Here is a 26,718-nt window from a genome sequence, read left to right as displayed (position 1 = left end):
CAAGTGCTTCAATTTCTGGTATTCAACTTTGCCATTCTTTATATGTATAAGCACAACCATTCAATAAAGAAAGCGAGCACAAGCACTCGCTTCTTGCAAATGGTAGTAAATATCATCAAATATGTTGTTTTAAAACATACTTTATTGTAATAATAAAGCAGAATACTTACGGTGCATACTCCTTGGAGACAGTGATACACTTTAGTATTATATTATATTAATTTGCTTAATTTAGTTCAACATCCCGTATTTATTTAAATACTTCAATTACATTTCGATTTTAGTTTGAAATAGTGTTAAAACACGTAATCGGCGCCTGATTTGTTATCGATAGTGGTATACCGATTAACGAAATTAGTATTATGCAGTATATTAGTGCGTCTGCTGGTATGTTTTAGGTCCTCAATCGGCTAGTATTTTTGCCTTTCGCCACCTGGCAACACTGATTTAATTAACAAAAGAAAAATTGCAATTTTTTTTTAAATTACAGCGAGCGAGATTCGATTTTTCGTTCGCAACAGCCTCAAAACGCGACATCCGCCATTCCGCTATCCTACAACGGCGGAGCGCCAGTCCCAGAGTCAGCGCTGCACAGCGACCCGAGCCGCAGCATTGCCTTGCCCCACACACACACAGCTTTCCCCCCGAAAAAGCAGAGCGCCCCCGTTCACGGCCCCTGGCCCCGCCCCCGCCCGCTTGCCTAGCCGCTCCTGCCCTGCAGTCATCCAGTCATCCAGCTCTGAGAATCCACTGTTCGGGGCCTTAATCAGCAAAGAAAACAATCGAAACACAACGCCTTGCGGGAAGAGAGAGCTGAGCCGAGCCGCGCTGAGTTGTGGAGGCGCAGCGGAGTGAAGGGCAGGCAGCCTCCTGTGAGTAAGCGAAAGCAGCCAGCACAGGCACTGGCAGAGGCAGAGACACAGACAGAAGTACAAGCAGCAAAAGGTGTCTAGCAACGTGGATCCATATCCATCCGGCAGCTGAGAGATGCAGCATAGGCCACCATGGGTTCGCAGACCTTGGAGATACTGCGCCAGGGCGTGTGGGCCTCGCTGACCGGCGGCTACTTCTACGATCCGCACCAGGGCGTCTTTTGCAACGTGGTGCACCTGTACCTATGGCTCTACTTGCTCTGTTCGCCCTTCGTGGCCTACCTGGTGAGTGTTTTAACTCTATGCCTTATCAATTTAACTTAGCTTAGTGGAGTAACTTACTCTTCTCGTCTTGTAGTATTTCCCGAGCACTTGGTTGACATGGTGCCTGTACTGCGTGCTCACCAGCCTCACCATCCTGATGGTGAAACTGGCCAACCTGGCACTGCATCGGCTGTACGATCGCGCCCAGACCATGTCCGACGTGAACCTCAAGGGGCAGTTCTTCAAGGTCACCAAAGAGACGGAGCCCAGGCACGACGACGAGGGCGGCATCGAGATGAAGGTCATCCGGCCGGGCGGCTCACGAATTTCCGTCGAGCAGGCAATCAACGAGGCCAGCGAGGAGAACAGCATGATGTCCATCGATAATGTGAACAGTATCATTGGTAAGTCCGTCTCTTGGCTGTCCTGGCCTGGTCAGCTTATCGCAGGATTATCCATATATGTATCCATCGTCTCCCATAGATCTCAAGGTCGATGTGCATCGTAAAAACAGCTCGGAGTCCATCGAGCTTATGTTCTACGCCCCCTCCATGCTGTCCGGCGGCAGCCAACAGGATCAGCAATCCCTCGCAGGCTCCGCCAGCGTGAGCAAGTCCATACGAAGCACGGGAGCCGTGGGCGGAGGTGGTGCCAACGCATCCAACAGTGCTGCCGCGCAGGCGGATCTCTTCAACAAGTACCTCACCGTCTATCCGGAGCTGGTGGAGGCGCCCGGCAGCAGTGCGGGCAGCGCCGATGGCGGCAGTAGTGGCGGCGACAGCAGATCCGGCCCAGCAGCCGCCAATGCCATGGCTGGGATGGGACCTGTACAGCACGTAAGAACTGGCCATCTGTCACGGAAGTGCTCCGAGGTATTTAGCCGCCGGCACCGGCGACGACTGGAGCGACAGAGCAGCTTGGACGCTGCGGCGGCGGCTGGCGGTTCCGGTGCCGGTGGTGAGCATAAGCTAATGCGTAACCAGTCGGACACAATTGCCACGGCGGCGCCATCTTTCCTGCACTCCCAGCCGACGAATAAGGCTCGTGGCCAGGCCAATCCGCGCCAGCACTTCATAGCCAGCACACCAGCCACGACAGGAGTGGGAGATTCGTCCTCCACCGCCGTGGTGGTAATTGCACCAGCCTCGAGTTCCTCAGCGAATCCCGGTCGCTCGTCGCGCCTACAGCGGCACCGCAGCTCCGAGACGCACGACGAGCGGCTGAAGCACCAGAACCGCGGCGGCCTCTTCCTACCGATCCTTCACCATCCGCACCAGAGTGCGGCCAGTAGCTTTGGAGCGCTGGCAGTGATCGGAGGCGGCAGCGGTGGCTGTGGCAGTGGCGGTGCCAACGATGTGGAGGACATGGAGCTGGGACTGGCCAGGAATGCAGGAAGCGGCGGCGTGGCTGACGCTTGCACCCGAGCCCTGCAATCCTGGATACTAGGTGAGCTAAGAAAGCTTCGGAGGTCGCGTGGAAGCATCTTTATAAGGCATTCTGTTGTTTCACCCTCAGATTCCTCGTCGGATGTGTACCTGGAGGACGATAGCTACACCAAATCGGATCTGGGCATCGAGCAGCCGCACCAGCCGGCTTTTCGGGCCCAGCATCATCACCATCACCACCACCACCACCACCTGCATCATCACCTGGGCGGTGCGATTATCCGCAAGGATCCAACCAGCACAATGTCTGCGCTCCAGCTGGCCGGCGGTGCGCTTCAAGGCGCTGGAGGATTGGGGGCCGGTGGCAGTGGCGCTGGCGGAAGTGGAACCGGAGCAGGAGCAGGAAGCTCTGCTGCGGGAATGAAGCGACGTAGACATTCCAACGCCACCAGCTACCATAAGCAGGGCAGCTCAGCGGGTCAGGGAATCAAATCGGCCCTGATTGGAGGCGGAGCAGGCGGCACTGCCGGAGGAGCAGTGGGCATAGCGGCCGGCAGCGGAGGAACTGGCGGAGTGAGGCGCATTAAGAGCGCCGCCTTGGAAGTGCTCTGCCCGCAGCCATCGGTCTCCAATCTCAGTCCACATCCGAACAGCGTGGAGGCCATATCGGGGCAGCAGCAGATGCGGAATCCCCTCCCGCCACCCAGCAAGAGTCTGGTGCGAAACCAACACCTGAACCTTTATTCGACGCAGGGTTACGGAGACGCTAACAGCTCTGGATCCGTGGGAGCCGGCGGCGGCGGAGCGCCTGGTGCTGGCAGCACCTGCAGCAGCCTGTTCTTCGGCAGCTCCAGCGCCTGTGGCTCCACTACAGCCCTAATAGAGCCTCCGGTGTACCCCATTGTGGAGCACTCGGACGAGAAGACTTCTCACGAGGCCTCAGAGCATGACGACATCTGCCTAGGGATCGGCCAGGGCAATCCGGATGATGACGACGAGGTGGACGACGTACCCATTCGCAGAAGAACACGGGCGCTGGGCTGCAGTCAAACGCACCACAGCGCGGAGTCCGATGTTGGCGGCATCCTGGCAGACGACGACGACGATGTGTTCAAGGACTTCGATGACAACCTGGAGCACATCCTTAACGAGCTGCAACAGACGCACAGCCAGCTGGACGATGTCCTCAAGACCCGCGACCTGCTGCGCCATCCGCATCTTCAACACCAAAACAAGGCAGCGACTAGATCGGGATCGGGTAGAGCGGCAGGAGCAGCAGCAGGTGGAGCCGCAAGTGCCGGCAACGACGACGACGACGAGGAGACGGAGGATAATAACACCGGCTCCAGGTCACCGCTGCTCAGCGAGCGAAATCGTCAGCAGGCGACGTTACGGGAAATCCAGGCAGACAAGCAGCTACGCCAGGAGCTGGCCCACCAATCTGTGGCAGCAGTGCCGGCTCCTCCTCCTGCCCCCGCACCCATTCGCAGCGAAGCGGACTCGGGTTGCCCATCGAGCGACTGCGAACAAGTGAGCGCCAGCTCGAAGGACCAGCTGCTGGCGGGCATGGAGCCGGAGCACCAGCAGCCACCAGCGAGATCCCTGCTGGATGAGGAGCAACCCTGCACGTCCAAGATGGCAGCCAAGAGCCTGGGGGCCATTCCCAAGGTGGTGAAGTACCGCGAAGTGGACGAGCTACGGCGGAGAAGGCGGGGCGCATCCCCGGCGGACACCAACGATGTTGGCAACGAGTTCGCCCTGGTAAAGCAGTCGAAACTGGCCTCGCGCAACTCTTCCTCTTCGAACTCGACGCACAGCATCAGCCTGACGGACAGTCTGACCGCGGACATTCACAAGATGCTCTGGCTGATGCACGGCGGCGCCGTGGACGAACGTGGTCGTCCCATTGCCGGCATTTCGGCTGACGGCACCCCCATTCCGGCAAGCAGCAGCCTGGTGCCACCGAACATGTCCAATGCCCACTACCAGTTCTACCAGGACGCCATACAGGCGCTCCAATGCGCCCACCCCTCCTCCGGTTCCACCGTGGAGCACATGACGAACATCGAGCGGGCCCTGGCCCGTGACAAGCTGCGCCTGGACGCCAAACTGATGTGCGAGCAGCTGGCAGCGGCAGCGGAGGCCAATGCCAACGTCAGCGGACACCGCGGCACCTCGCTTGCAACCCAGCAGCAGACGCAGCAGCAGATAGGCATGCTGATGGGAGGCAGCGCCAACGGACGGCACGGCTCCTCCGGTGCTCCCTTCTCGTTCCAGGGACTGTTCAACGTGATCCGCAACGAACGGCAGATGGCGCGCAGTCATCTCGACGCCCTGCAGCAGCTAAGCGACGCGGCCGCGGCCGTGGCAGCGAGCAACAGCGAGGCAGCTTCCGGATCAGCCTCCGTAATGGGAATGAGCGGAGCTGGCGGTGCCGGAGGAGTGGCTAGCGGCGGCAGCGGAGGAGGAGGAGTGCTGAGCGCCCTGGGACTGGCCAACCATCCTAGCAACCAAATCAGCCAGATAAGCCAGATCTCACAGCCTATGCTGAACGTTGATGGACACTTTGCGCCCTACTGCGATTACTGGAGGCCGGCCTGCCACCTGTCCGCGGCGGAGAAGCCGGCGGCACCGAAGAGCTTCTACAAGTACCGCTTCAAGTTGTGCGGGCAGGAGCATGAGTTCAAGATAGCCATGGACCGGCTGGAGCTTCTCGCCCTGTTCGACCGCGACCTCCACTGGCTGCACGTGCTCCTGGCCAGCCTTCTGTGCACAATGGTGGCCTGTCTGGGCGCGGCCATCCTGCAGCACGACCATTACAAAGACCTGTGCGCCCTACTCTTCTGCGCGGTGATTGCCGGGGCCCAGTACTCGCTGGTGAAAAGCGTCCAGCCGGACGCAGCATCCCCGGTGCACGGATTCAACAAGACGGTGGCCTATTCCCGGGCCATTTACTTCTGCCTGGGCGGAGGCCTGCTGCTCCTGCTGAAGCGCCTGGAGACGGACTACGGAGAACGGCCGCCGGACCTGGTGGTCTTCTTTGGCATGCGCTACTCACCCGCCGACGTGGTGGCCCTCCTGCTGCAGGCGCTCTACATCCTGCTGCTTTGCTTCCCCATCATCTTTTCGGTGGGACTGTGCCCGCAGATAAACACGTTCCTTATGTACCTCCTGGAGCAGATCGATATGCACGTCTTTGGCGGAAATGCGGCCAGCAGTCTATTGGGTAAGTTCTTGACTCCTCTCCTTGTATTTTTGATAAGTTCGCGATGACTAATGCGCCCTTCTCTCCACGAACAGGTTCCTTTCTGTGCGTGCTGCGCTCGGTGCTGGCTGTGATGCTGCTGTACGGCCCGCTCTATGGGGCATTGGACGAGCAGCGAGGGACGCAGTACATCCTGTTCTCCATATTCTGCGCCATGCTGGTGCCGCTGGGCTACCACCTGTCACGCTGTGCAAGCGACTTTAGCCACCTGTGGCGTTTGATCAAGACCTGCATCGTGAGCACCTATCGAGACGATGAGGACGAGGACGACGATCTGAGCCACGTCCAGCCTGGAGCTGGCAACAGTACCGCGCTTCAGCTGGCTACCAGCACGCCCAAGCAGCGCCGCCACACGGAGCTGAAGGCGCAGACGCAGGAGCAGGAGCAGATCGAGCTAAGCTCGTTGGAGCATGGGTTGGCGTCCAACAATGAGGAGCAACCGGAAAGGGAGCCGACGGACGACCAGCTTGAGACCGAACCGGACATGGCCCTGGGGCAGAAGCACAGCAAGTCGAAGGCATCGTCCCTGGGCAGCAGTCAGCAGACGCTGGCCAAGACCATAAGCAGCAGCAAGCGGGCCATCACCGCCTCCAGTTCGTATGCCTCCATAGGCGCTGCAGCTGGAGCGGAAGCGACGACGGAGATCGAGGAGCAGTCGGCAGACCTTCAGGCCTACGAGAACCAGCAAGCGGCCAAGGCAGACGAAGCAGAGGCGGAAGCGGAGGCGGAGGACAGGATCTCCAGCTCATCGGCTACGAATCCAGGTGATATGTCCACACTGACAGCAGGAGCAGGCACCGCAACAACAGATGCCACGCCCGCTTACCTGGAGGCGGATCCGGGCGAAAACGAAGACGATGCGCCTGCCGATGATAAGCCTCAGCGGGGGAACAATAACCCTGGAACGGGCACTGGCACCGGGACCACCGAGGTCAGTGACAACAGCAGCGGCACAGGAGGCACCGGCGGCGGAGGTGGAGGCGGAAATGGGAACCCGAATGCCAATGCAAGCAGCACAAGTGACCTGCCCGATCCACTGCCGCGAAAGCTGCAGGCCACAGTCACAACGCGGCTGAAGAACGATCTGGTGGTGATGACCCTGCTGGCGGTCAGTGTCCTCGGGCTGCACTGCAGCACAGTGTTCACCGCGCTGCAGCCGGACCTCAACGTAGTGCTGTACGCTTTCATCGGCGTGCTGGGCCTGCTGCTGCACTACGCTGTGCCGCAGATGCGGAAGCACATGCCGTGGCTATGCTTCGCCAGGCCGCTGCTACGGCAGCGTGAGTTTGGCCAGTTCGAGGTGCTGAATGCGCCACAGATCATGTGGTTCGAGAAGCTGTACATCTACCTGAGCGTGCTCGAGCGCAACGTACTCTTCCCTCTGCTGGCCATCTCCTCGCTGACAGCGGATTCGCAGCTGATCGTGGCCAAGTTCGGTCTGCCCTGGGGCACGCTCATCGTGGCCATTTGCGCCCTCAAGTGTGAGTAGTCAGTCGGCGCATCTCGCGCTCTTGGGATCCATCCACTAATCCCATATACCCTTCTCTTTCACAGTCGTGAGGAATGCGTACTCGGACCCAACGAACCAGTACCTAATCATTATCTTCACGGTACTGCTTTTCCGCATTGACTTCTCCATGGCCACGGAAACCTTCATCATTGACTACTTCTTCGTGTCGCTGGCCTTCCGCAAGTGCTGCGACTTCCTGCTGAAGGTACGTCTTTCTCTCTCTCGCTCGAATCAGTGTCCTAATCCCGAAATACGCTTTCCCTCAGCTGCAATTCATCGTGACGTACATCGCCCCATGGCAGATAACGTGGGGCTCCGCCTTTCATGCCTTCGCCCAGCCGTTTAGTGTGCCTCACTCGGCCATGCTGTTCCTGCAGGCGGGCATCTCCGCCCTGTTGTCCACTCCGCTGAACCCCTTTCTGGGCAGCGCCATCTTCCTCACCTCGTACGTGCGTCCGATCAAGTTCTGGGAGCGGGACTACAATACGCGCCGGATCGACCACTCCAACACGCGGCTAAGCTCGCAGCTGGAGCGCGACCTGGGAGCGGATGACAATAATCTGAATAGCATATTTTACGAGCACCTCACCCGCTCCCTGCAGCACTCGCTATGCGGCGACCTGCTCATGGGTCGATGGGGCAACGTCAACCAGGGCGACTGCTTCGGTAGGTCTTTCCTATTTCCATGTGTCTGTGTCCATTTGTTAATGCTTTCTCCTCCCTTTCCTCGCAGTGCTCGCCTCCGACGATCTGAACTGCTTGGTGCACATCATCGAGCTGGGCAACGGCCTATGCACGTTCCAGATGCGCGGCCTAGAGTTCCGCGGCACCTACTGCCAGCAGCGAGAGGTGGAGGCCATCACCGAAGATGTGGAGGACAACGACGGTTGCTGCTGCTGCGATCCCGGTCACCTGCCGCGCTTGCTCAGTGCCAACGCCATGTTCTCCACCCGCTGGCTGGCTTGGCAGGTAGTTGCTGCCCAGTACGTGATCGAGGGCTACTCCATTTCGGACAACCTCGCCAGCGCCACGCTGCAGGTCTTTGAGTACCGCAAGGTGCTTATTACCTACTACATCAAGGTGAGTGTCCGTCCCCCACTTCCCCGCTTCATGAACCCCTCCTTATCCGTGCTACCTCCTTCCTCCACCTTTTTCCAGAGCATCATTTACTATGTGGTGAGAAATCCCAAACTAGAGCAGTGGCTGGCCTCAGGGCCCATCCAGGATGCGTTGCAGCACACGCTGGCCCGCCAGTTTGTCGACCTGGATCCCATCTTTAACTTTAACCTGGACGAGGACTTTGACTTCCGGGCGGTGGGCATCACACGCTCTAGTTTCTGCCATGTGTACCTGAAGTGGATCAACTACTGCGTTGACATGCGACGGGATGCGACATCATCAGCTCCTGCGGCCGGAGTCGGAGTAGGAGGTGCATCGTCCGCCCCACCAACGGCAGCCGCTGCACCGCCGCCAACGCTTCAGCCGCAGCCTGTCACGCCCGCTCACAATGATTCCAAAAGCACACCCAACTTGTCGGCTCACGGTGGATCTGGCGGACAGACTGGCGCGGGACAGTCCAAGTCCCAGTCGCAGCAACAGCTGCGTCGCCCACCAAAGAGTGTTGCCCAGGAGGGTGGCGGAGGTGTGACGGGCGGAGGTGGTGCCGTTGCCGCGTCCACTGGCGGAGGAGCTGGCAACGTAAGCGGTGGCGGCGGCGGCGGCGGAAACGATCCGCAGCTAAGCAGCTCGCACAGCTTTGCGAACATCTCCCGGCAGACATCGGAGAGTGCTCCGGGCCTGGGTGGTTATGTCGCCTACATGGACCAGAAAGTATTCGTCAAGCTGGCCAAGAGCAGCACGGCCTCGGGAGCAGTGCCCGGCGCGGGAACGGGAATGCCAGGCAGCCGCAAGGACAGCCAGGAGAAGCCGACACTCCGTTTAAAGCTGGCCAGCGTGGGCAAGGAGGCGCCGCTGGTTTCGCTCTGTCTGGCACTGGGCCTGCTGGCCCGCCGATCCCTAGCCACGGCATCGCACAGCTCGCTGACTGGTGTGGAGTACTTCCTGCACGGCCTGCACGCCCTGTTCAAGGGCGACTTCAGGATAACCTCACCGCGCGACGAGTGGGTCTTCGCCGACATGGAGCTGCTGCACTCGGTGGTGGCGCCGGCGGTCAAGATGGCGCTCAAGCTTCAGCAGGACCACATCACGAACCCGGACGAGTTCCTGGACCCCCACGCCCTCTACGAGGCCATCGACAACTGCTCCAAGGAGCTGGTCATTTCGCACGAAGCAGATCCCGTGTGGCGGAGCGCCGTGCTCCGCGGTGCGCCCAACCTGCTGGCCCTGCGTCACGTGATGGAGGACGGCTCGGACGAATACCGCATCATCCGGCTGACGAAGCGCTTCCTTAGCTTTCGTGTGATCAAGCTGAACCGTGAGTGCGTCCGCGGCCTGTGGGCCGGGCAACAGCAGGAGCTAATCTACCTGCGCAACCGCAACCCGGAGCGTGGCAGCATCCAGAACGCCAAGCAGGCGCTGCGTAACATCATCAACTCTAGCTGCGACCAGCCCATCGGCTACCCCATCTACGTGTCGCCCCTGACCACCTCCTACGCGGACACGAACACCCAGCTCTGCCAGGTGATCGGTGGCGCCATCACACTGGACACCATCCGGCAGACGGTGCTGGGTTGGTGGCATCGCATCAGGGAACGCTGTCGCCAGGGCTGCAGCTCGGGCTCGGCACTGGAGCCGCATCCGGGCTCGGGCCCCATCCAGCTCGGCGCGTGCAACTTTGGCAGCGGTGGAAGCGTTGTGGGAGCTGCCTCTACGGCCACCGGAGTGGGCGCCTCTGCAGGCTCCGGCCTGGGAGTGACTGCACCTGGCACTGCCAGCAGCACGGGTGGCGAATCGGGCGACTTGGCGCCCGTCTTCATCTCGGCGCCGCTCTACAACACCCTCACCGTAAACAGCTACTACAGCGTCCGACCGGGCAATGTGCCAGGCCCGGCCAATCTGGGCGGCAACTATGTGAGCGATAGCCTGGCGGTGGTGCGCGGAGGTCTGGCCGTGATGCCCGTGAAGCCCACATCCACCACACTGATTGCAGGGCTCCTGAACAGGGAGCGTGATCAGGAGACTTCCTCGGGATCCGGGCCCAGCGGAGCGGCCAGGGCCACCAGCAGTAGCGGAGTTCGCAGCCGGAGCCAGTTGCAGCAGCAGCAGCTAGGCAGCAGTCGGGGAAGGGACCACGAACGTCGCGCCACGCTGCCCATTGCCAGCGGAGGAACAGGAGGCGGCGGCGGTGCTGAGTCCGGCAAGGAGCTGGTCACCCCCCAGACGCAGGTGGAGCACGAGACGAGTCCGCGCAGCGCCAAGCTCTCCTCATCGTACGGCAGCCTTGGCCCCGGAATGGGCTTAGGCCTGGGCAATATAATCACGACGCCCGGTGACTATCCACGGAAGACAAAGGGTCCCATCTGCCTCACCTCCACAACTCTGGGTGGCAGCGGCGGCGACTCGGCCACTTCGGGCTCTGGAGTGACAGCAGGAACGGGAGCAGGTGCTGGCACAGGCACATGCACAGGCACAGGACCGGGTCTGGGACTGGGCCTAGGGACGGGCAGCAGCTGGAAGCCGCGCATCGAAATCTTCAAGAAGGTCATCATAGTGGACGACACGGGGGTGAGTAGCCATGGAAGGATGCTCCAGTTTGGAAGCCATTTCTAAGCCCGATTCTTCCGACAGATTTACGATTGCCTGGACATCATCGATGCTGTCGTGTGGCCTAGCGAACGGATGCGCAATAACGGCGGCCGCCTGTCGTGGAAGGACTGGGAGCCCAGTGCCGGCATGGTAGGTCATGTGGTGCACTGCTGGACGCCCAACCACAAGGACATGCGCTTCCGGTCGCATGTCAACCGATGCGTCTACCTGGTGGAGATCGGCGAACACTACGTGCCCGTTGAGGAGCTGGGACTTCGGGAGTACAACCAGATCATGGGCAGTTCCGAGGAGATGGCCAACTCGCGGCGCAGCTCCATCCAACGCGAGTTCCACGAGTACAACATGCAGCTGAAGCTTGCCGGCCTCACGCCCATTATCGGAGGCGGTGGCTCCGTCGCCACAGCGGGCGCAGGAGGCGCTGGAGATACCAGAGGTCCCTCAAAATCGCACAAGGCCAAGATCCGAGCAGTGAGCAGCAGTAGCTCCGAGGACGAAGACGAGGACACGCTGGCCACTCGTGCCATTCCGTTGCCGTCGCTCGACCTGATGAACTTCAACAGGCTGGTAAATATGTGGAAGGTGATAGCGGACAACAACAAGCGCAACCTGGACGAGGTGGGCGAGCTGTCGCCAGAGCTGCTCCAAAAGCTGGACGATGCCGTCGCCGCTTATCGGCAGGAGGAGGTGTCCGACGAGGAGACGGCGGAAGCCGCAGACACTGTCACAGTCACTGTCACTGCCAACGAAGCTGAAGATGAGGCCAAGCCGGAACTAGAAAAGGACAAGGAGCCGGATACGGAGACAAAGCCAGAAACTATGTCGCCAACGGAACCTGTACCCGAGCCCGTAACCGAGCCCGTAACCGAGCCCATAACCGATTCCTTAACAGAATCTGCACCGGCACTGGAAACCAAAACCCAACCCGCAGAGACCCAATTGGAAGAGGTGACCGTCTCCAAGCCAGAGGAGCAGCCAGCTCCAACCACACCTCCGCCTAGCCCCGTTCCTGCAGAGCTCGCTTCCAACTCCAGTTCGAAATCGAGTTGCCCCTCTCTCAGTCAAGAGGAGGAGGAGAAGGAGGAGGAGGACTCTGCCAAGACAGCACCTAAGACGCCAGAGGAAAATTCGCACGGCGATGTTACTGACGAAAGCGAGGAAACAGCGACGGGAACGGGGACAACGGTCTAGGCTGACCGTCATTTGCATTTGTTTGCCAAGCAAACACACCGACGCCTTGACAAGGACACGGACACGGAATATGGGGGCCACGCGGGACACACAACCTTGTAATACATATCAGCAAAGAGCAGACAGCGGATGGCCACTCCCATCCCCTGTACCCTGCTTCGGGCTTCCCCACTACAGGACGCACTGTGTGTTCTCGTCCTCCCCCGTCGTGTCCGCGCCCAGTTCCTCCACGCTCCGTGGAGGAGGGAAAAGCAACAAAAATGCGAAACACTTCCAAGAAATCAAAGTAAAGTTTATAAAACGACTGCGTTTAGGGTATGTATATCTAGGGATATAAGAACCTACACCTAAAATAACACTGAAACGAGAAGAGAGTCGAGGAGGGTAGAAGAAGCGAAGCAAAGAATTCAATTTGTTAGTCTTAAGCGACAGTTATATAGATCATACTCAGCATATAGAAGGAGCGAGTGTATATATATATATATATATATGTATACATATATCCAATTTGCATAATTGTTGTAACTTTGCGAATTGTAAAAAAAAAGGGAAACCCCCGAACCGAAACTCAAAGCTTCTTTCAAGCATTACCTACTTCGTTCTTGTTCTTCGTTCTTCGGTCTCTTTCTCCTCTTGCTAGCCAATATATACATATATATACATAAATAGTACGAAAACATTAAGCGAACCTAAAACCTATATACAAAGAATTTATATATATATATATATGTATATTGTAACAGTTAGTTATATAGCTTAGACCCTAAAGTTAAAGGTTAATGTTAACGACTACGCCACACACGACACCCACAGAGACACAAAGAATACCAAAATTGATGATTGTTAAAGCGTAGAGATCCAAGGACACAAGCGATTTAAGGGGCGAACTTCGGATGTAGGATGCAGTTACAAAAAAAGAAACTATAAGATATTACACACGATTCCTAGGTGTAAGCGGTCATGATGGGGGGGGGGGGGGAGGGGGATTAGCGAGGAGAAGGACGGGTAGGATGACGACGATGTAAAGCTCTCACGTTGCCTTAATATATTAGACTGATTTTTTCTACACACACACACACACACACACACACACATACATACATACACACAAATACACACATACACACCCAAGGAGGAGGAGGACGAGCTGCAGCAAGACCGAGTCCCAAGATCCCCAAAACTGTTAAAGGTTTACATCATGTACATAGAGAGATAGATAGAGATAGAGATAGAGAGAGAGAAAGAGAAGGAGGAGCACTCGAACAAAGCCACTCCAAGTCCGAATCTTAAACGATGATCGTTCGATGCGTATATATATACATATATATATATATATATATATATATATATATAATATATATATATATAGCTATTAGCCACTATATATATATATATATATATATACAGCCTAGCCACATGCCCCAATTAGCCAAATCTCTCATAGACACAACCGAAAGGAAGGAAGGGATTAGTTGGACCCAGAAACCAAGAGAGGAACCCAACCAACAGATACAAGATACAAACTACAAATTACAAACTATAAACAAATACAAAATTACAAATTACAATATAATAATTTCAATATTTCACATATATTTGCTATGTACATATAATATGGATTGTATTTAATTAATATCCAAACTTAGCTGTTAACAAAGCGATCCCCTTATTGACCCCACTCGCCACTCCACACTCCATTCTTGTGTTTAGTTCCATTTAAAACCAATTTCATATTTATATTATACATAAACGAATTATATAAATCTATATATATATATATGTATATACATATATATACATGTATATATATATATGTATATCAATTAAATAAATAATAAATGAAACTTGTTATACAAAAAATAGGCAACTAACTCTTGTCCAGCGGCGGCCACCAAGGAGTCAGCTCGCTGAGGGCCACGTCGTAGAGCAGATTCTGGTACTCCTCCAGAAGGACTGCAGAAAGAGATGTTACAGAGTCAGTGAGTTTAAAGGACACTACACAGCTATACTTACAGTGGGAATCCTTCCGGAACTCATCGAACAACGCCTGGCGGGTGTGGATCTGCTTGGTGATGAGCGCTCGCTTGAATCGCAGTACCTTGTCGTTCATGCTGGACCAGCTCTTGATCAGCGAGGCCGGAGTCGACTTGAGCTTGCCGCGGAGCTCGGCCAGCTTGGAGCAAACCTTGCCCTCCAGCAGGAACATGCCAAAGTAACTGGAATAATCGAGGAGAGAGTTCAGTGCGTCGCACAATTCACGGACAATAAGAACACTTACCAGCAGGCCTTCTCACTGAGCGGCATCTCTACCTCGCCAAGCGGCAGATCCCAACCGGCCTTGCCAAAGGTGGCATCTACGTAGCAGAATATCCGGCCGGAGGCTTCATCATACCGTGGAGCAGGATCTTCGCGCACCTCGCGTACATTGCACAGGAGGGGAACATAGAGGAGCAGCCACTCCGGCTCGATTGCCGTGATGCCGCGTATGAACATCTTGGTGGCGTCGCCGTTCTGCAGCTCGTAGGCTTCCTGATAGACGACCCACTCGGGCGCCTTCTGGCGTAGCACGGACGAGGCGTGCAGGAAGGCCGGCTCCTCCATGTCGGCGCAGTTGTAGGCGTACTTGAGCCGCCGCCGCTCCTCCTTGTCGGCAATGTCGGCCAGCGGCACCTTTCTGGCCACCCGGTCACCCATGCCGGCCAGCAGGATCTGGCGCAGGAAACGCGCTTGGGCATCCGTAGGCGGCTTGAGTTCCGGATCCACACCCAGTTCCACATCGCTAACGTTCAGGTTGATCTCGTTGGTCAGCTGAACGCGCAGTTTTCGCACCTCGCTGACCGCCTTCGGACGCAGACCGTTTGCAGCACAGAACTCTGGCAGACGACCCTGGGAACCAGCGTACTCTGCGGCTCCGACAGCCCGAAGCAGGACCATGGGATCACCGAGCAGCTGGTAATTGCCGCTGGCCGCCCAGCTTTGACGCTTCTGGTGGAAACGATTGGCGCCGGGTGCCACATCCTCGTCCCGCTGCACGCCCGTCTCGATGAGTACCTCCTGGACCGAGAGGGCAGCCACCAGACAGACGGTGTAGGGCAAGAGCTGCTGCTGGTTAGACAGGGCCAGCATCTTGCCGAACCGCGGCGCCACTGGAAACCGGGAGATGACCTGCCCGAGACGAGTTACAGCCGGTGGCAAGTCCGTCTTCTCTGGTGACTTTCTGGCTTCCAAAGCACCCAGCACGGTCAGCCGGTGCTCGGCGGCCTGCAGCTGCTCCTGATCCGGCGGCGAGGGAAAAGGAAAGTGCACGACGCGGTCAATGCCCATGCAGCGCATTTGCAACATGAGGTCCTCGACGGGCTTCATCTGGATATCCGGCTGGGCGAAGGCCTCGAAGCAATCGTTGTAAACAGCGCTCGAGTACAGGCGGTAGCAGTGGCCGGCGCTGATGCGCCCCGCTCGACCAGCCCGCTGATCCGCCGACGCCTTGGACGTGTACGTGACCACGAAGGCGCTCACGCCAGTCAGCTTGTCGTAGAGACGGGTCTTCTGGCGGCCGCTGTCCACCACGTACTTGATGTGCGGAATGGTCAGTGAAGTCTCCGCCACATTCGTACTCACCACGCACAGGCGACACCCATCGGGGACGGGCTGGAAGATGCGGTTCTGCTTCTCCGACGAGAGCAGGGAGTAGAGCGGCAGCACCCAGAGGGGTCGGCTGTTACCGGAGATAGGACCCGCCTCGCCATCGGCATCGTCGTCCTCTAACACCAGATCCTCCTGCTCCTCCTCGTCCTGCTGCTCGTGCATATCCGCCTCCGTGTCGTCACCCGGCAGCTTGTAGTCATCCAGATTGATCTTCGGCAAAGTTATCTGAGCCAGGAACTTTTTCTTGGACTTGCGCATGTTGCGTATAGTGCGCTTCATGTCGAACTCCAGCTCCTTCGGGTCCTCCGTCTCAACATCTGCACCTCCCGCCGCCACCTGAGGTTCAGCAGGAGTCTCTGTGTGTTCCTCAGCCTTTGGGCGGTCCTTGGCTGATGACGATGGAGGGTGAAAGGGAAAGGTGCGTCGCAGCTTACGCACTAGCTGGTTGACCTCCTGCTGGCCCGTGACGAAGATGAGGATGCCGCCCTCGGGCAGCTGATTGTGGATCTTCAGGGTCTTGCGATAGGCCTCCGCCACGTAGTCGTCGGGCGTGCGCTTCTGAAAGTGAATGGTCACCGGAAACTGGCGTGCCTCCACCTTCAGCAGCGGCGGCGGAACCTTGAACAGACGCGCATTCTCTGTGAAATCGGTGACACGCAGCGTGGCGGACATAATAACCAGCTTCAGGGGCTGGCCACGCTTATGGCGCAGAGGCACGATCCGCGAGAGCAGACCCACAAGGATGTCTGTGTAGACGCTGCGCTCGTGCGCCTCGTCCAGAATGATCACCGAGTACTTGCTTAGCAGGAAGTCTGTTTCGATCTCCTTAAGGAGCACGCCGTCGGTCATGAATTTGATGCGCGTGGCCGGCGTCACGTTGCCCTCAAATCGGATTAGGTAAGAGACCTCGCTTTCTGGCAGATTCATTTCGTGTGCCACTCGCTTAGACATGGCAATAGCGGCCACCCGCCGGGGCTCTGTCACGCCGATCATCTTGTGCTGGGCATAGCCCGCCTCGTACAGGAACTGCGGCAGCTGCGTTGTCTTGCCCGAGCCCGTTTCGCCGGCCACAATCACAATGGGGTTCTCGTTGATGGTCTCCATCACCTCCTGTTCCTCGGCGAGGATGGGCAGCCGCAGGCGGGCCTCCTGCACCTCGCTGGACCGATGCACAGGCACGTAAACGGTTTGGTGGGTGCAGACAGGCGTTGGTGGTGCCTCCTTCGTTTTCTTTTCTTCGGGCTTGGCTTGGACTTTTGGTGGAGCAGCCACTGGAGCGGGTATAGGAGCAGGGACAGTGGTCGGAAGTGGCGGTGCCTCATCCTCGTCACTACTAGAAGAGTCGTCATCGTCGTCGTCCTCCTCTAAGCTTACTACATTCGGATTGCGGCGCTTGGCATCAAGCTCCTCTTGCTCCTCGGCAAGCAGCTTGCGCTTGGATCCCTTGATAGCGTTTACCCGTCTGACACCTGAGCTCTTCTCAGCCAGCACCTGCGCCTGTCGCGCCTTCTTCTTGGCCAGGTACTCGTCGAGCGTGGGCAGGCGCTTCAGGCCTACCGTCTGCACCTGGCTAATGGAGGTGTACTGCTGCAGTTCCGCCTCGGGGATTTGCACGGAGGCTAGATCAGCTAGAAGCTGAGCGCGCTGCAACAGAAATACGATTGGTAAGTCAGTGTGTTAACAATAATCCCTCAAAGCAACTTACGCCTTCCTTTTTCTTTTTCTTGTCCACAATTGCCTGCAGGTGCTTGCGCTGCTTTTTGGAGAGAATCTTCACGTGCTGCACCTTGTCCACCTTGATTTTGGTGGCCCGCTTCTCGGAGGGCAGCACCAGAGCGTTGGCCTCATCATAGCCCGCCTGGTTGGTCCCAGCAACTGCATCAACATCGATTTGGATCTGTAACGCGAAAGGGAGGATTAGCAAGGGGTGCCTGTCGGCAGGGACCAGAGTTACCTTCTTCACGGCCGAGTTGTCCACAATCGTTTCCGGATTTTGCCGTGCCTTGGCGTTGTGTTTTTTCTTGCCCATGTTTACTTCTTTACTCAGCCGCAAACATTTGATTTACACGTGCTGCGCTTTAGCGATGGCATCAGCTATCGATAACACCGCGGCAATACTTTAATCGGCAAATGGACAAACAAAACAGTTTGCAGAGAGCACGAAAAAGAAAAATACTAACTTTGTTGATAACGCATTTAAACAAGTATCTAAATGTCTCTTTTGGCCAGTTGATTGGTGTGAGTTGTTATTGCAGTTACTGCTATTGATTATCTTGATTTTCTATGATTTGAATTCCCAGAAAGCTCTGCTCCACGATTCCCATCACTAATTGCACTTGTTTGAAATTCTGATAAGAAAAGGTCACCGGTATACACACATTGCCAATCTAGCCGCCTATCGGCTTATCGGCGTCACTAGAATTTTCATCGCTCGTGTGTTTGTGGTTGTCTCTCCTCGCTAGTAAAATCGTAACCAATACTATTTTTTCCTTTTGTAAACGAAAAACGCGTGTAGAAAAGTGAATTTTCCCAGCGCAACTGCGCTTTGTTCCGTACCGTGTGTCGCGCCGCATTGTCTTTAGTGTTCGAGTTCGCCCCGGGGCCACCAACAAGTGCGCAGCGAGCCACGAGCCGCGTAATGGTGTCGAAAAACCAATTTCAGCAACAGCACCAGCAAAACTGGGGGATGCAGCAGTACCCCCAGCAACAGCAGCAGTTCCAACAGCAGCAGCAGTACTACCAACAGCAACAGCAAAGTCCCCAGCAGCAGCGGCAGAACAATGCCCGCAACGCCGCCGCTCCATACAGAAAACCCTTCCGTCCGGGGAACAACAACAACAGCAATAACAACCATAATAACAACAATAACGGCGGAGGAGGACCTGGCAACAATGGCAATGGGAACGGGAACAATGGTAACAGCAACAGCGGGGGCCAGATGATGTACAACTCGTGCCAGATGCCCGATCCGCTGTACATTGACTTCAACAGCCCTGGCCCAGGAGCAGGCAACAAGAACCAGAACCACCACATGGGCAACTCCAACGAGAGTCCCAAGAAGAAGCCACTGAAGGGCAACAAGCAGCAGCAGCAGCAGCAGTTCCAGCAGCAGGGCAAGAATAATCAAAGCAACCAAAACAAGCAGCAGCAATTCAACAACCAGATGAACGGCCACAACAACAGCAACAACCACAACGGTGGCGGTGGCGGTGGCGTTGGGGACTGGCAGCAAAAGCAGCGCTTTCCGGGCCCGATACAGCAGCAAATGAGCCCCAACCGTGGCGGCGGCTTCAACGGCAGTTTCCAACGGGGACCCCCGCCAAACAGGCCACCCGGACGCCATATGATGCCGCCAATGGGTCCAATGGGGCCAATGGGGCCAGGACCACGCGGCGGGCTCGGACCGATGCCCCCGTTCCCGCCGATGCCCTTCCAGCCCGGCATGCCAGGCATGCGAGGCCCTATGCCTCCAATGGGTGGACCGCCGCCGCTGCCGCCACAACACTTCATGAGGGGCCCGCGGGGACTGCGCCCCGGTGGACCTGGACCCGGCCCTATGGGACCGATGGGTGGCCCACCTCCACCGCCAATGCATATGATGGGCCCGCGGATGCCGCCGCGCATGCCACCGCCCAACGGACCCTTCATGGGCCCCATGAACATGAACGGCGGGCGGATCAAGAAGCCCAATCCCCAGCTGATAAAGCAGGCGGTTAAGGGCAAGAGCAGCATTCGGACGCTGAAGAATCTGATCAACCAGTACCCCATCGACAAGCCATGGGTGACCGAGGAGATTCGCGAGGAGCATACCAAGAAAGTGGACATTGAGAACCGGCTGAAGGGCCACAAGGACGACGACCTGTTCGCGCAGTTCAAGGTGCAGCGCGACAAGTTTGTGGCTCTCTACGAGACGGCCCGGGAGGAGTATCTCAAGCAGGAGGCGGCCAGCGTCATGGCGAAGGTAAGCATTGCTTGACTTCCTTTTCGTTTCTTCCGCTTTCTCGAAGAGGGGTCCCCACCCGATGGCGTACGTGGATGTAACCTGCCTCCTGGTACAGTGTCGTTTCGATCCGGAGTCGGGTTGCAGCACGAGCCGAATCCCATTCCCATCCCCATTTCCCTACCTTTTGCCGTCTTTCTTGTAGGTAGGAGGAGAAGAACAACCAGAAAGATAGACAGGATGAAAGCTAGAGAGTGAGAGAGAGAGAGAAAGAGAGAGAGAGAGAGAGAAGAGAGACAGAGGAGGCGGATAAGACGCAACCTGCTGCACTCAACCGGGTTGCAACCGCCGGTGCAGCAGGTTGGGACCTGTCCCTTCGCTTGCCACAAATTCAAATCCGCAAAAGAGAAATCCATCTATTGGGCATACATTTACTTGGTCCAATCTCCAGTCGAATCCTTCTGGGATAGCTGGAATGTTTAACAGTTTGCAAACATGGTTGCCACTTTTAAATTTCATTTTTGTAAATATTCATTTGGTCTTTTTCCTGTGGCAGCCGTCGTAGTTGCATCCTTCAGTTCATTTTAAATACATAAATAAAACATTATATACAACTAATTGTTTATTAACCGAGTTCCCAAGTACAAGCTTGTGCTGTTCCTGTTTCCAATGAATATATTTATATTATTACCTAAAGCACAACCAGTTGAGGTTCTCCCAGAGAAGTTAGAGCATTACAATTTGTTCGTCCATTTGTCCGTTTTTGAATAACCAAATTATAAATCATATTTGAATGGAATCGAGTTCCCCCTCGATTACAAATACTTCGATTGGGAGAAGCTCGACTGTAGTCCTTTGCGAACAGCCTCGAATATTCAAACAAAATGAATCGGAATCCGAGCCAGAGGTTCGTTCGCAAAGGTCTCGTGGAAACTGGAACAGGCTTGGACATTTTTAAAGTTCAAAATAACGATTAAACGATACAACGCTTATTAAAATTTGAAAACAAAACAATTGTGATTGAAACCGTTGGCATTACTCCTCGTATTTCTTTTGCAGGATGCCAAATCAGACAAAGACAAAAACGCAAATTCAAATCAGAGCGCCGCCGCCGCCCCTAAGGCCGAAAGCGCTGCTAAAGATGCAACAATTCCAAATCCCTAGGCAGCCAATGCAAACCCAAAAACGAAAACGAATCCGTATCCGAATCCGAATCTGAATCTGAATCCAAGAACCGAATCAAATCAAATCAAACCGAATCAATATCGATCGGGTCGACGCACGGATCCGCACGTCACACGTTCTTTTGCGACTGAGAACTGAGCTTACAAGAAATACAAAGAAGGGATATCCAATGAGAAATGTAATAATGTTTATAGCCTTCGGTGATCGCCACATCAATCAGCATCTGGATGATGATCGAATGATCGTGTTTATGTTAAATTGTATCGATAAAGCTTAACGATTATCATGATTTTTGTTTAATGATAAACTAAACTTGATAGCGCGACTCACCTTTTTGCTAACGATGATTGTTAAATGTGACGTAACGTAACGTAACGTACTTTAGAGTAACATAATAAATTGTATTAATATTAAACCTAATCGTAACGTAAAGAAGGAGAGAGGCGTTGTTTAAATCGCTGTATCCCCACTCAAAGATCATATTTTACCCAGCCCAAGCTGATGCAATATCTATACTTGATTTGTACACAATACCTTATACGCTCTTAGCTACATATATGCCTATATAAATTTATATAAATAATTATATGATTATTATTAAATATTCCCTGCCCGAGTGCTTGTTCGCCAATAGAGAGATGGAGTAGAGAAAGAGCAGTGCTTGTCCAAGTGCTCGGGCAAAATTCACTCTGTAAACATTGGATTATTACAAAACTTGATTGTATTTTTAAATTAATTCTTAAAAATTACAAATTAAGAAGATCAAACTGTGAACGTGTTCTCGATGGTGTGCATCTAAGGATTTGTTTTTGTGTTTTCTACCCCCCCGTCCAATATCCCTTCCCGAATCTTTTCCTGCCCATAGAATAGATTTATCACTGATCCAGAGTGATCAAGCACGGTGTACATACACTTAGGCGTACACACCTCCCTTCATGTGTAGATCCCAAAAGACCATCCATCTATCCACCTGACAAGTAACCCTGAACGTAGCCTCATTTAGCGAGAGAATTATGCGTAAATGATAGTAATAAATGGTAGAAATTTCCCCAATTAAATACTGAACTCGGATAGTGAGGACCACGTAGCAGTAGCACCAAACAAATAGAATCAGTTAACAGGAGAACCCTTATTAGCAATATTATCCTCACAAATTAGGAGAGAAACAAGGAGGAGTAGCTGTGGTAGTTCTAAGACCTCGGACTTGGGGAACGACGACGACGACGCCGACTCGTAACTCAGAGGACAAGGAGGTGCCGGCACTTGACCCTCTCTCAGGTAGTCGTAATAGGGATTTCGAGACTAAATATTTAAGCACCTTGGCCCCTTGACCCTACTTGTCAGGTGCTCTGTAGGCGCCCAGCTGTTAGTTGATTCATACCACTTACACCACAGCACAAGACCAACTCCTCCCTACCTCCCCACCACCACTCATGCCTCCACCCCCAAATGAATGCCGAATGCAGAATAAAGTGAAAGATTTCAAACATTAAACAAATATGGACACAACTTTCCTGGGGCATCATTATTCCGGCCAAGCCAGGTCCATGTTCCCAGCCACTTAGCCAAAACTTTGAGCTATGTAATGACCGTTAATCCAAACTGGAGGAGTATAAAAGTGAGACAAAGGAATGAAAGACCCCAAAGGTACGTGAGATCATGACGGACGCAGAACAGGAACAGCCGGAGCTGGACACTCACAGTGCTGTGCACTACCACTGGCGAGTTTGGGAGCTAACCGGACTGATGCGGCCCAAGGGCATCTCTGGCGTGATATACGCGGTTTACGCGATCTTGATCAATGTGGTGGTTACCATCCTGTTTCCGCTGAGCCTGATGGCCCGACTATTCTTCACGCACAACATGCAGGAGATGTGCGAGAACCTGACCATAACCATCACGGACATCGTAGCAAATCTGAAGTTTGTCAATGTGTATCTAGTACGGGAGCAGCTGCACGAAATCCGCGTCCTGCTACGCCGCCTGGACGCCAGGGCCAAGGAGGTGGGCCATCCAGAGGAGCTGGCTGCGCTGCGGAGCGAGGTGGAGATTGCCAAGAGCGGCTTCCGCTACTTTGCCCGCATCTTTGTGTTCGGAACCACACTCAGCTGCATCCGGGTGGCCATCGCGCCGGAACGCCAGCTCCTGTACCCGGCCTGGTTCGGCGTGGACTGGCAACGCTCGACCAGGGCCTACGTCGTCATCTACATCTACCAGCTCTTCGGCCTGATCGTCCAGGCCGTGCAGAACTGTGCCAGCGACTCGTTTCCGCCGGCCTATCTCTGCCTGCTCACTGGCCACATGCGTGCCCTGGAGCTGCGGGTGCGTCGGATTGGCTATGATTCGACTGATGTAATGGAGCTAAGATGGTCCGGGCGCGGGGACGGTGAGGCCTGGCAACGCCAGATGCACACGAAGCTGATCGAGTGTATTCAGGATCTGATCCTGATCTACCGGCTGCGCAGCATCATCCAGCGCATCCTGTCCGCGGCCTGCATGGCCCAGTTCGCCTGCTCCGCTGCCGTCCAGTGCACCGTGGCAATGCATTTCCTGTATGTGGTGGATGACAACGATCTATCCGCCATGATCTTGTCGATCGTCTTTTTTGCTGCAGTCACTCTTGAGGTGTTCATTATCTGCTACTTTGGCGACAGGATGCGGTCGCAAAGCGAGGCCCTGTGCGACGCCTTCTACGCCTGCAACTGGGTGGATCAACTGCCCAAGTTCAAGCAGGACCTGCTCTTCACGTTGGCCAGGACGCAAAGGCCATCAATGATCTTTGCCGGAAACTATATATCACTCTCATTGGAGACGTTCGAAGAGGTAAAAGTCCTTAATAATACCACAAACGATAGTCCAACTCTAATGTTTAGTTTACTTTCAGGTCATGAGGTTCACCTACTCCGTATTCACGCTCCTCGTAAGGGTGAAGTAAGCTAGAAAGCTGCTGAAATGGAAGATGAAGATGAAGATAATTAGAGCACCCCTTAACTACAGCGAACATCACCGTTTAATAGACACATTGTGCTGTCTTTAATCGATTCAACTTTATTCGTGACGGACCAAGGACGTGCTTTTCTTGCATGATGGAATGCCGGAGACTGTGGATCAGTCGTTGCCAGTTGTCGCATCTTCAGCCTCACCATATGCTACTGGCTCTGGATCCGATGAAATAGCAGGTACAGCAGGTACGTCGTCCTCCGTGACGTCCTTCTTTTTCTTCCACATCTTGGCAGCGGCCAGGAGCTTGAGATTGGGCCTAGCCATTTCGTCCTCGGGGAAGATGTAATCGAAGACCTCCTCCCAGCCCTCCTCGACGCCATCGTCTGAGACAATCTTTTGCCGTTTCTTGATGCGACGCGGCATCTTGTCCAGCACCTTCTGCAACGCCTGATTATCGCAGGCTGCGTCCCGTTCAAAGTCACGCCAGGCCTCCAGCAGCAGGACACGCGACTCCTTGTCGCCCAGCTGGCGTAACATCTCGTTGGCGCGCTCGTAAATGCGCCGCGCCAGTCGCATGTTCAGCTCGGCGTCCTGGCCACTGTCACCATGGTTGAGGCCCATCTCGAACTTGGCAAATGACATCCAGACCTTCACGTGCTGTGTGCGCTCTAGCAGCCGCTCGTAGAGCTGCCGGGCGAGATCCGTCTCGCCCAGGGCCACCTCGAAGTCTATGTACGCCTTCCAAAGCAGCTCCGGCATGTCCAGACGCGGCTGCTGCACCGCCAGCTCGAAGATGGCCCGCGCCCGCTCCGTGTCGCCCAGGAGGTTCTCCAGCTCTGCGAATTTCATCCATGTGACACAGTTCTCTGGTCCGAACTCCAGGAACTTCTCGTACAGCAGCCGGCAGCGTTCGAACTCGCGCAACTGGATCTCCAGGTCGATGTAGCCGCGAAAGAGCTTGTCGCGCGGACACATACCAATGGCCAGGCCAAGGGCCTTGCGCGCCCGCTGCAACTCCTTGCAGCGGATCTCAAACTGGGCGTAGAGCAGCCACAGCTTGCTGAATGTGAACTGCTTGTGCGGTATCAGCTCCAGGCAGGTTTTGTATATTTGGCGCGTGCGCTCCGCATCTTCAGCCTCCAGCTCCTCGTACAGGGCGTAGTTGATCCACAGATAGATGTAGCGCCGCCAGAAGTTCTTCTCGTTCGCCGGCGGCACATTCGAAATGGCACGTTCGTACGTCTCGCGGATCTGGTCGCGCTCACCCTCCGCCTCGATGAGGCGCAGGTAGTCGAACCAGGCGTCGTAGTTGGTGGGATTTTCGGCCACCTCCTGCTCGTACTGGTACTTGCGCTTGGAAACGATCACGTCCTCGATGCCAGCCCGATCGCCGTATTTCTTCTCGTGTATGGTATAGGCCTTAAATAGCTCCTGGGTTCGGTCCTTGGGCAGGTGGTCCAGCGCGTATTTGTAGATAATGCGCGCCCGGTCATGCTCCTTCTGGCCCTCCTCGAAGCGGGCAAATGCAATGAACAGTCTCTCCTGGATGTACTCGTCCCCGAAGAATTCCACCGCCCGCTCAAAGACACGCCGCGCGCCATGGATGAAGCCGTGGGACTCCTCGAACTTAGCGAACTTGATCCAGTTCTTGACGTCCGGATGCACATAGACGAAGCGCTCATAGACCTCGCGCGCTCGATCGATCTCCTTGTAGCGCAGCTCGAAATTCACGTACGTCTGCCAGGCCTGTTCCTCCGGCTGCCACTCCATCCAGCGCTCAAATACCTGCCGCGCCCCGGCCACGTTCTCCAACATCTCCTCCATGTAGGTGTACTTGTACCAGAACTGGTTGACGCGCGGCATTATGGTAACGGCACGATCCCACAGGTTGCGGGCATGGTTCACCTGTTTGTTCTTCATCTCCATCTCAGCGTACTTTAGCCAGAGCGTCACGTTCCGGTGCTCGTTGTCCAGCGCCCGCTCCCAAATGGAGCGCGCCCGCTGGATCTCCTGCTGCTGCTCCTCCCACTGCGCATATTTGATCCAGTGGCTGACGACCATGCGGTTCTTACGCAGATTGTCCTCAAATGTCTTTCGCTTGCGCTGCTGGTAATCGGCCAGCTCGGCAGGATCGGAGATCTTTTGCTTTGGCGGCGGCGGCAGGATTTCCAAGTCGCGTTCCTTGGCCTCACGGAGTAGCTGCTCCGCCGTAATCTGCACCTCCGCCGGTGCCTTGTTCTTCACCTAATAAAAGCGGAAACAAACGATGTGATGAAATAGGACTCTCTTTCAAGCTGCCCGTCCACTCCATCCTCCACACTCACCTTGGCCACCTTGGGCATCTTTTGGGGCCGCTCCATAGCTTATGTATTTCCTTTCCAACTCAATAAATTAAAAAAATGAAGCTATAATCGAAACTTGCAAAAATATAAATAATGCCAGCAGCAGCAGTGTGACCGACTCCGGCAGCATATTATGGGTGGAGAAATATCGATGTTTTTACAACTATCGATGATTATACATTTATATATTTTTTACAGCAACAATTTTGACAACAATATTTTAATATATGTAACTTGATTTCTGGATAAGTAAAATAAAAATCAAAAATATAAGACAACGAAAATTAATGAAAGTTTATTGCTATACTAAAGTTAGTAAGGGTTTGGTTTTTGCTAACAACGCTATCTAATTCAAATTTTGGTGGTAAAATTAATATATGTTCTCTTGTTTTTGTTGTTGTTGCTGTTGTACTTTTTGTTGTTTTTGTAGTAGTAGTTTTTGCTGTTGTTTGT

The 26,718-nt window shown here is 54.9% G+C and overlaps 5 protein-coding genes across 5 annotated transcripts; 3 read left to right on the top strand and 2 right to left on the bottom strand.

The window, feature by feature from the left end:
- The first annotated feature begins 411 nt into the window (after window positions 1-411).
- Window positions 412-14,070, top strand: pcx (pecanex). The gene is made up of 10 exons (XM_086837480.1): window positions 412-1,157; window positions 1,231-1,540; window positions 1,620-2,582; window positions 2,652-5,747; window positions 5,822-7,267; window positions 7,341-7,501; window positions 7,563-7,962; window positions 8,030-8,376; window positions 8,455-10,980; window positions 11,044-14,070. The coding sequence occupies exons 1-10, from the start codon at window positions 1,005-1,007 to the stop codon at window positions 12,208-12,210; spliced, it is 10,569 nt and encodes a 3,522-aa protein (XP_086693606.1). The 5' UTR covers window positions 412-1,004; the 3' UTR covers window positions 12,211-14,070.
- Window positions 13,773-18,193, bottom strand: kz (putative ATP-dependent RNA helicase kurz). The gene is made up of 5 exons (XM_020947845.2): window positions 17,810-18,193; window positions 17,561-17,752; window positions 14,489-17,499; window positions 14,224-14,426; window positions 13,773-14,163 (listed from the first exon to the last, which is right to left on the bottom strand). Exons 1-5 carry the CDS (start codon window positions 17,882-17,884, stop codon window positions 14,078-14,080), a joined length of 3,567 nt encoding a protein of 1,188 aa, XP_020803504.2. The 5' UTR covers window positions 17,885-18,193; the 3' UTR covers window positions 13,773-14,077.
- Window positions 17,959-22,478, top strand: fs(1)K10 (female sterile (1) K10). The gene is made up of 2 exons (XM_020947848.2): window positions 17,959-19,816; window positions 20,855-22,478. Exons 1-2 carry the CDS (start codon window positions 18,494-18,496, stop codon window positions 20,957-20,959), a joined length of 1,428 nt encoding a protein of 475 aa, XP_020803507.2. The 5' UTR covers window positions 17,959-18,493; the 3' UTR covers window positions 20,960-22,478.
- On the top strand, window positions 19,724-26,549 carry Or2a (Odorant receptor 2a). The gene is made up of 3 exons (XM_020947849.2): window positions 19,724-19,816; window positions 22,524-23,803; window positions 23,865-26,549. The coding sequence occupies exons 2-3, from the start codon at window positions 22,640-22,642 to the stop codon at window positions 23,913-23,915; spliced, it is 1,215 nt and encodes a 404-aa protein (XP_020803508.2). The 5' UTR covers window positions 19,724-19,816; window positions 22,524-22,639; the 3' UTR covers window positions 23,916-26,549.
- crn (pre-mRNA splicing factor crn) lies at window positions 24,006-26,423 on the bottom strand. Its single transcript, XM_020947846.2, has 2 exons — window positions 26,248-26,423; window positions 24,006-26,167 (listed from the first exon to the last, which is right to left on the bottom strand). The coding sequence occupies exons 1-2, from the start codon at window positions 26,281-26,283 to the stop codon at window positions 24,089-24,091; spliced, it is 2,115 nt and encodes a 704-aa protein (XP_020803505.1). The 5' UTR covers window positions 26,284-26,423; the 3' UTR covers window positions 24,006-24,088.
- Window positions 26,550-26,718: the final 169 nt, after the last annotated feature.

This window comes from Drosophila serrata, unplaced genomic scaffold (genome assembly GCF_035046125.1).
Source record: "Drosophila serrata isolate PLE 108 unplaced genomic scaffold, ASM3504612v1 contig_310, whole genome shotgun sequence".
In the NCBI taxonomy this organism is placed as follows: Eukaryota; Metazoa; Arthropoda; class Insecta; order Diptera; family Drosophilidae; genus Drosophila; species Drosophila serrata.
The sequence above is the reverse complement of the archived record's forward strand: the minus strand, read 5'-3'. Positions and strand labels throughout refer to the sequence as shown.